Below are 9,083 nucleotides of genomic sequence, written 5' to 3'. Positions count from 1 at the left end.
GAAGAACAGGACAATCACAACCAGCTTTAACTACTGAGCCCCTGAAGTAGTCTGTTCATAATCTATATGAGCAGAATGGAAAACTCTCCCTTTTTTAGTGCCTTGATTTTCCTGAAGAGCTGCCAGATTGGGGCTGAAAACGTTTTGTTCATTCAGTTTAATTATTTTCAGCCTGTCTTATTGTAATGATATTATTTTGATTCTATTCACCTGTTTTTATTTATTTAAATGATGTGCCTTTATTTTTATTGTTGTACATCTGTTGCACACGTGTTGTTTTTGTGTGTTTGTGTGTATATTCTGCTGTGTTCATTCAGTATTTAAACACTGGGTTTTTCTGTTATCATGGCCACATGTTAAAATTAAAACAGAAATGTGCCAAATCCTTCATGATAAACAGTTTACAGTTTCTTATCATAAATGCACATTCAAAGAATCTGTTCCATTTTTGCTAGTATTATCCGTTTCTGTTTTTCCAGCATGAGAAATATCTGCGGACACACCAATTACATTTCAGATACAAACATTGTAAGTGAGAAATCCTGAGCTGGACTCAAACCCACAACGTTGTTTGTACGACAGCAGTGTGATGCCAACGTCACATTGTGATAAAGTCTGAAAGCATTTCCACTTATTGCAAGAATAGAATCATTCTTTTCATTAGAAGTGAGAGGTTTATAAAGTGTTTCTACACGTTAAAGATGTGTGACGTAGTTTCTTGTTTAAAGTATTTATTTTACACTGAGTGCCTTGAATAAACCAGCGTGGTTGAACTTCTTTATTCACAGAAATGATCCCGTTCCTTCATTTCTGTGTCGTTTTGACTACTGCGTGCCTGCTTTTTAGGAGGTGTGCTGATAAAGTGGTACTTAAAGTGGCTTCACATCACCACTGTGTGCCCATCACACTGTATATTTATGTTGATGATGTTGATAATTATGATGAAAAATAAAAATAAACATTGGTTGCTCACAACTGTGATCAGTGAATTTCTGTCACACCCATACTCTGCTTTGGACACAACTTTAATGCAATCTAATATAATGTCCCAGCAACAAACACAGACTTAGTGAAATTGGTATAGAAGCCGAATATATTTTAATTATGAAATGTAATCCACTCCATGGATCTGTTTAAAGTTTTGACGCTGAAAGTTAGTGTATTGGATTATTATATTTAGTGGTGCAACTGGTTACTTGAAGCTAAAAATACCAAATAAGATTTTTCGATTTACATCTTGGAAGTTATATTTGCAACCTGTATCATGGAGGTTCATGAAAGCAGCATGGTTAACCGTAAGACGGAAAATAAAAAGTTTTTTCAAAATGTTGGCTATGTAATCTTAGGGAACAGTATCAAGCCTTTTCTCTTTGTTCTTTTTATTCATACACAATGTGCAGCCAAAAGAGAATTGCAGCCATCCCTTTCGTCTCCATTTTTAGTACATTAGGTAAACTTTTCCGGTGACGTCACTCGTGGCTCCCTGGTGGTTTAGTGGTTAGGATTCAGACCGGGTTCGATTCCCGGTCAGGGAATAAGAGATTTTTCCCTACTGCACAATGGGCCTGTTCTAGCTGATGCGTTTGAATGTCAGCATGAATTTTGTTCTTCATTGAAACGACCAAGGTAACTTAAGGTGTTTGCAGTAAGGTGTCTTCACCATCCACATGGTGCACAACTTTAACCTTAATGAGAATATTCTGTTGCTTATTATTATTATTATTATTAGTAATAGTAGTAGTATTTAAAAAGAAAATACATAGAGCAATTACAATTTGTACATGTTGATCCAAGAGACAATGGATAAAAAATGGAATTGAAAGCCATTTTCTTCAAATGCATTTTCACACCACCTCCTATCACAGCCAGAGTGAGGAGGTTAACAAGGACTCTACACATCTTAATGGATCCATCCAATCAGCGGCCTCCTCCTCCTCTCCTCCTGCCCTGACAGAAAAGTGGAGCAGATGCTCTGTGTGCAAAACAATGCCGCCCCCGCGGGCCGGACACTGTCGAACCTGTGGATCCTGCTTCAAGCGTCTGGACCACCACTGTGTCTGGTGGGTTGGATTTGATATTATAACATCTTTATACTTCTTTGAATTGTACATTCACACCACATCATGAAAGTGAATATTGAATTATGACAGATTAGATAACTGCCCTGTAATTACACAACAACGTTCATGTCTTAAGCAAAGACTCCTACTGTACCCACTGGTTTCCTCAGGGCCGTGCACAGACATTTTGGGGAGCGGGGGCTCAAGTGAAAAACTCTTTGCATCCAAAAATTGATTTTTAAATGGAAACTGCTCCCAGCAAAAATGTCTTGAAATGGAAACTTGAACTAGAAAACTGGTAAACTGGGATCTGTCTCAGGCCAACCAGGAAGACAGGGTGTCTATTTGTTTGTGAGCTTTATCAGACACTTTCCTGAACTGCACACTGCCAAGAACATTAAAGATGATGATGTCAGTTTTATAAATCTCTTTATACCTCATGCACAGTTTCTGAATTGTTTCATTGTCTGCAATAGACTTACAACCTCAAAGACAAAAGAATAACATGTATATATGATGTTAATCTTCCTGTTTATTATTCACATTTACTATATAGATAGAAACTCCAGAACCAACCATGATATACTGTGAGTATACTGAATATATTACCACCAAACTAGAATAACCCACATGATGGTCTGACCAGGAAATATTCAATAGTCTTTCAAATGTAAACTTCAAATACTACATCTACTGAGTTATTTTAAATACAGCAGGTATATGGAGCCAACATATCCAGGTCAGCTTGGGTCTCACAGATCTTTGTCTTGTGGGTCTGTGTTGTGTTTGTGTGTTTGTGTGTTTGTGTGTTTGTGTTGAGGTGTTGCAGGATAAACAGCTGTGTCGGACTGGCAAACCACCGCAGTTTCCTGCTGACCCTCTTGGTGTTCGTGCTGACCTCTCTGTATGGGATCAGTTTGGTGCTTTGCCGCATCTGTCCCTCGGCAGTATGTCATGACGGCTCTCTTCTACTGCCCCGGTGTCTACAGCCAGTCCAGGTACAGCACTCTATATATCATAAATACATGTTTATGTATCATATCTTCTGTCTCATCCCAACAACTACATCAGAAGTCCACATTGAAAAAGTTCACCAAATTAATATAAACACAAAAATTGACTTTACTTGTTGCTATTAGATAATAGGTATGATATGATGATATTAGTAGAATTTGTAAGGACATATATTCTACTGCCTCATCTTTGATACATTGATGTATTAGAGTCATCAGTATTTGATTGTGGGAAACAGTTAAAAGAAGATTCTATTTGGACATTTTACTACTTTCGTACTTTTAGTTACTTTTTAGTTACTTTCGTACTTTTAGTTACTTTTTAGTTACTTTTGTACTTTTAGTTACTTTTTAGTTACTTTTGTACTTTTAGTTACTTTTGTACTTTTAGTTACGTCACGTCACGTCACGTCACGTCACGTCACGTCGCGTTGCTGTACGTTACTTCACGTAACGTAACGTAACGTAAAGTAACGTAACGTAACGTAACGTAACGCAACGTAACGCAACGCAACGCAACGCGACGTGACGTGACGTGACGTGACGTAACGTAACATAACGTACAGTGACGTGACGTAACTAAAAGTACAAAAGTAACTAAAAGTACAAAAGTAACTAAAAGTACCAAAGTAACTAAAAAGTAACTAAAAGTACCAAAGTAACTAAAAAGTAACTAAAAGTACGAAAGTAACTAAAAAGTAACTAAAACTACAAAAGTAACTAACAAGTAACTAAAAGTACAAAAGTAACTAAAAAGTAACTAAAAGTACGAAAGTAACTAAAAAGTAACTAAAAAGTAACTAAAACTACAAAAGTAACTAAAAGTACAAAAGTAACTAAAAAGTAACAGTACAAAAGTAACTAAAAAGTAACTAAAAGTACGAAAGTAACTAAAAAGTACGAAAGTAACTAAAAAGTAACTAAAAGTACAAAAGTAACTAAAAAGTAACTAAAAGTACAAAAGTAACTAAAACGTAACTAAAAGTACGAAAGTAACTAAAAGTACCGAAAGTAACTAAAAGTACGAAAGTAACGAAAAGTAACGAAAGTAACGAAAAGGAACGAAAGTAACGAAAAGTAACTAAAAGTACGAAAGTAACGAAAAGTAACTAAAAGTAACAAAGTAACGAAAAGTAACGAAAAGTTACAAAGTAACTAAAAGTAACGAAAAGTTACAAAGTAACGACAAGTAACGAAAAGTAACTAACAGTAACTAACAGTAACTAACAGTAACGAAAAGTTACAAAGTAACGAAAAGTAACGAAAAGTAACGAAAAGTAACGTAACGTAGGTGGCGCTATGACCCTGAACTAATATTAATATATGGATGTGTTCAGGTCAGGATTGTGATCATAGGTCAGTAGTTCGGAGCCGGTTGGATAATGCAGAGTGGATTTACAAAGTACTTCCTGTTTCATGGCGAATCAGTAGGTGGCGCTATGACACTGAGGAAATATTGACACATAGAGCTGTTCAGGCTTGGTCTCTGATCATGAGACATCAGTTTGGCGGTGATAGGACAATGCACACTGGAGTTATGACAACATCGATCTTTGAGTTAGTTTTTATCTCCATCTTGTTTAAATGACACTCATCTCAATATGAAGTTGATCTGATGAAAGCCCTACGACAAGTTCGTCAAAGTAAAAATGTGGAAAATGGCCAATATGGCCACTAAAGTCAAAATGGCGGGCTTCCTGTTGCTTTTTTCCAATTGCACCTCCGACCATTTTTGTTTGTCTTGTCATGATACACCTGGGCTACGATTTTTGTGAAGATCGGTGAAAGCTAACTGAGGGGCTGTTCCTTAGATGGCGCTGTTGAGCCATTTTTCCACGCCCATTTCAAATTACTCCAGCATACAATTACTTTTTGGGGTTTTGAATTCCCTGCATACTTTGGTAACAATTTGAGCATGTCTAGGCCCTGAAAACCCCCCAAAAGGGAAATACAAATCCTTCGAAATACAATAGGGCCTCCCACCGGAGGTGCTCGGGCCATAATAAAAGTTCAAGACACTTTTCTGGAATTGATTGTGAAACTGTGACGGCAGTATGGGAGAGTCCATTTTATTTTGATACCCTAATATTATGAACACATGCCCCTGTCTGCTGCCACTCTCCTCCTGCCCACCAGATGTCCTCCGACTTTCCTCCCTGACTCCACACACCCACCTCACCTGTCTCTCATTCCCTTATCAGCTCCCAGTACAAATACATCTTTCCCCAGTCGTTTGTCACACTGCTGTGTCATTTGTCGTTCCATCTTGAACCCTGTTTGTGTTTCTGTCGGCCTGTCTGCCTGAAAACCTTCATCATCATCATCTCCTCTAAAACAACTGATTCCACCTGGCTCCTCTGTTGCCTGCATTTAGTTTCTCCATCCAGATGCCTCATGTCAACTGTTAATCAATAAACTTAATGTTTAACATTTCACTCTCACAATCGTCTTTGGCAGACAAAGCTTTGTGAACCTTAAAATAAAATAGCAGAGCAGGTTATATACATCCGTGACTATACAGTATTTTTATGTCAAACATGAAACACAACTTTAACAAAAGCTTGCACATGTACAAAGTATTCTATGCTGATGGGGCACTTAGTGGGACAGAGCTGCCTTTCCTGCTGCGATACGTAAAAATGGCGTCTGCTATGAAAAGGACAGTTGCATTATACTGACAGGGGTATCTATTATTTTGTCCACAACATTTATGTAAACGTGGATAGGGTAAATAGCAGCTATCCCACCAAGAAGTACATCCCACAGGCGTTGAGTTTCTCTAAAATAGTTTTAATAAAAAGTGAGCCTTATGTCTACCCTATGTCTCTTGCATTAGGCTGCATTCATTCTAGCCAGGGGTACCTAATAAACTGGCAAGGAAGTGTAAACAGACACATTTATTTCCATTATAATGCCTGATCTGTATCAAAAGTAACATCCTCCATGTGCTTCATTGTCCTTCTCAAGGACACTTCACAGAGGGGATTGAACCCTGAGCGCGTCCAGTAGAGCCGTGTCCTCACGCCCAGGGGCACGTTAGCTAAACAGAAGAAGTTCTGTGAGGTTAAGAGCTCAGTGGCTTAACTTTACAATCACTTTAGGTTAAAAGCTACGTTATTAAAGTTGCGTTCTGCCCTTTCAGGTCAACGTGTCTGTGTGGGAGTTGATGGGAGTTCCCTGCAGTCACACTGCCACTGCTACTGACCGTGGTAAGTCTCCACCTCCAGGAAAAAGATAATGTTTCTATTCCTGCTGAACATTTGTAATATTAATTAGATTATATGACAAATTGAGCAGCTGCTTTTTCCAGGTGATATAGAAAAGAATAGAAAAAAACATGATTTTACTTTTACTTCCTTCTTTTCTTAAACCTGCCAAAGTTGAGATTAAGTTCTCAACCTAAAGTCAACCTTTAGGGTAAAGTTGGATTAAAGTGGACCGAAATGACGACATCACTGCTGAGCATCTGTGCATCCTGTTTCAATTATGAAATGTAAAAGACAGTTTTGACACAACAGAGATTCAGTTTCCTCCAAATTTACAGCACAGTTTTACAACTTCCATTAGATTTATGCATTTTGCAGTGCATGAGTGCACACGTCTGCCAAGGCCATACAATCCTACACATGATTGTTTAGTTCTTGTAGTAAAAATTAAGAAGCCATTTTTACCTCCCGGATCCACATGATCACAGCTACACATTATTGGAAGTTTTCTCTCTCTTTTGACAGTAGCTGGGAAAATAATACCTCCGCCTCTGCATCAACATTTTATGAATTCTTCGAAGACACAGGCTCAATCCCTCCACCACATTTTCTGGAAATCAGTTCAGTAGTTTTTGCATAATCCTGCTGACAAGTAAACCATCAAACAGACACAGGTGGAAACATAACCTCCTTTGTGGAAGTCATAATTATGCGCTGCGGTTTCTTAATCTGAATCTTTAATCTTTTTGAAGATATTCGCTCTTAATATTATTAACAATTGATTTTATTCTAAACATTAGGGTTTTTATCTTGGCCCATTAGTTCATTCTGCGATGGACAACCCTGGTGGCTTCACCCTGGAACTGCATTCAGCGTTTGGTGAGTTAAATAAAGTAATCTCTGACCTTTGATTGAATTGGGGTTGAGGAGTTTTACATGTGTACTTGCATGTATTTCATGTGTGACTAAATTTTCCCAGACGTTCAGTCATGGAGGTCATGTGTAGGAGACGCAGTGTGGCTCAGGAACCAGGTGGTGGCGCCAGTGACGGAGGAGCTGGTGTTCCGGGGGGCCATGCTGCCCATGCTGGTGCCCTGTGCAGGACCCACGGGTGCCATCTTCACAGCACCGCTGTTCTTCGGTGTTGGTAGGGCAACCAGGATTTCAAACTGTAAACATCTATTTTTTCGAAACTTTTACAAAAAAAACATGAAAGTGGATCTTTTAATTAAATATTTGTCTTAAGATCTGTCAGCGAGTGCTACAATGAGATTTGTTAACCAACATTCCAACATCATGGCTATTGTCCTGTCTTATTCTAGCTCATTTCCACCACGTCATAGAGCAACGGCGCCGCCACAAAGAGAGTATGAGTGTCATTCTCCTGGTGGCAGGTCAGTCGACTCACAAACCTCTCCTCAAGTAAACCAGACTGAAATGAAGTTTTTCTCGATTGCTTAAACAGTCAAGTCAACTCTGATTCCAACAAAATCTATTTATCATACACTGGTTGAAGCAGAAGCACACTGTCCAAAACGACACATTTTGTTTTGCAGAATGCTCAAACACAAGCAAAATGATAAAAAACATGTAATTTCCATGGTTGATGCATTATTTTTGCAACTGCAAGGATCAACTTTTCCTCCTCTAATGTCACACATGCACCACAGACATCTTTATAGTGCTTAGATTATGCAGCAGTTCATGTTCCGTTTATGTATCACACAACCTATATCCAAGCTATAGATTTTAACATGTTGCAGAGGAACACCATAAATGCGTCCAACTGCTCTGTTGCAGGAATGCAGTTCTTGTACACCACTGTGTTCGGTGCCTTCTCTGCCTTTCTATTCATGAGAACTGGTGAGACGTGGAGTGAACAGCACGTTTCCCTGCTACTCAGAGAGAACACACCTCATTTCATCTCTCGTCTCTTTCTGAAGGTCACGTTGTGGGTCCTGCCTGACATCGGCTCTGCCCTCCAACACCCTCAGCGCTCGGCTCTCCTCTTCTCATATCTGACGGGAGTCCTGCTGTTTGTGGTGCTGCTCTTCCTGCTGACAGACCCCTTCTTCTACGGCACCATTCCCGTCTGCCGCCTGGCTCCTGCCCCCGAGTCTGCGTGCTAGATTAAAGACACTTTGTTATTTTATCCTGCATTTCATTTTGTATAAGGTTTTCAAATAAAAGATATATTTGTATAACGAGTTAAGAAGAAGGGTGAGTGTGTGTGTGTGTGTGTGTGTGTGTGTGTGTGTGTGTGTGTGTGTGTGTGTGTGTGTTTGTGTGTGTAACGATTCTAGCAGTCAGCAGACATTTCCTGCACAGTCGAAAATATTTCCTACTGTATTGAAACTAAACACCAGAACAACTTTGCCTGGCTGAGAGAAAGAAAGAAGGGTGTGTGTGTGTGTGTGTGTGTATCTGTGCGTGTGCGTGCGTGTCTGAGAGAAAAACAGATGAACTGTGAAAGCGAATGATTGAAAATGGACGACGGTAGAGGAGACAGCAGTCGACAAAGACGCATATGCAGACAAAGAAAGAGAGAGAGAGACAAATGGACAGAAACAGGGACACTGTTGCCAACAAACACAAATACCAAAGAGGAAAGAGAGACTGAGAGCAGCTAATGTCCAGTTAAGTCACAATGTCCAGTTAAGTCACATTATGAGGACAATTAATAAGGCCATGAAAGTCAGAAAATGGTCACAGCCAGAAGCAACAAGAGCAAAGCCGACATACGAGAAGAGAAGAGAAGAGAAGAGAAGAGAAGAGAAGAGAGGAGAGGAGAGGAGAAGAGAAGA

At 39.3% G+C, this 9,083-nt stretch overlaps 1 protein-coding gene across 1 annotated transcript; it reads left to right on the top strand.

The window, feature by feature from the left end:
- Nucleotides 1–6,253: 6,253 nt before the first annotated feature.
- LOC117774827 (CAAX prenyl protease 2-like) lies at nt 6,254–8,408 on the top strand. Its single transcript, XM_034607483.1, has 5 exons — nt 6,254–6,282; nt 7,080–7,158; nt 7,259–7,426; nt 7,602–7,673; nt 8,080–8,408. The coding sequence occupies exons 2-5, from the start codon at nt 7,113–7,115 to the stop codon at nt 8,406–8,408; spliced, it is 615 nt and encodes a 204-aa protein (XP_034463374.1). The 5' UTR covers nt 6,254–6,282; nt 7,080–7,112.
- The last annotated feature ends 675 nt before the right edge of the window (nt 8,409–9,083 follow it).

Source organism: Hippoglossus hippoglossus, chromosome 14, assembly GCF_009819705.1.
Source record: "Hippoglossus hippoglossus isolate fHipHip1 chromosome 14, fHipHip1.pri, whole genome shotgun sequence".
NCBI classification, from domain to species: Eukaryota; Metazoa; Chordata; class Actinopteri; order Pleuronectiformes; family Pleuronectidae; genus Hippoglossus; species Hippoglossus hippoglossus.
Note: the sequence above shows the minus strand (reverse complement) of the source record. Positions and strands in the feature narration are given on the sequence as shown.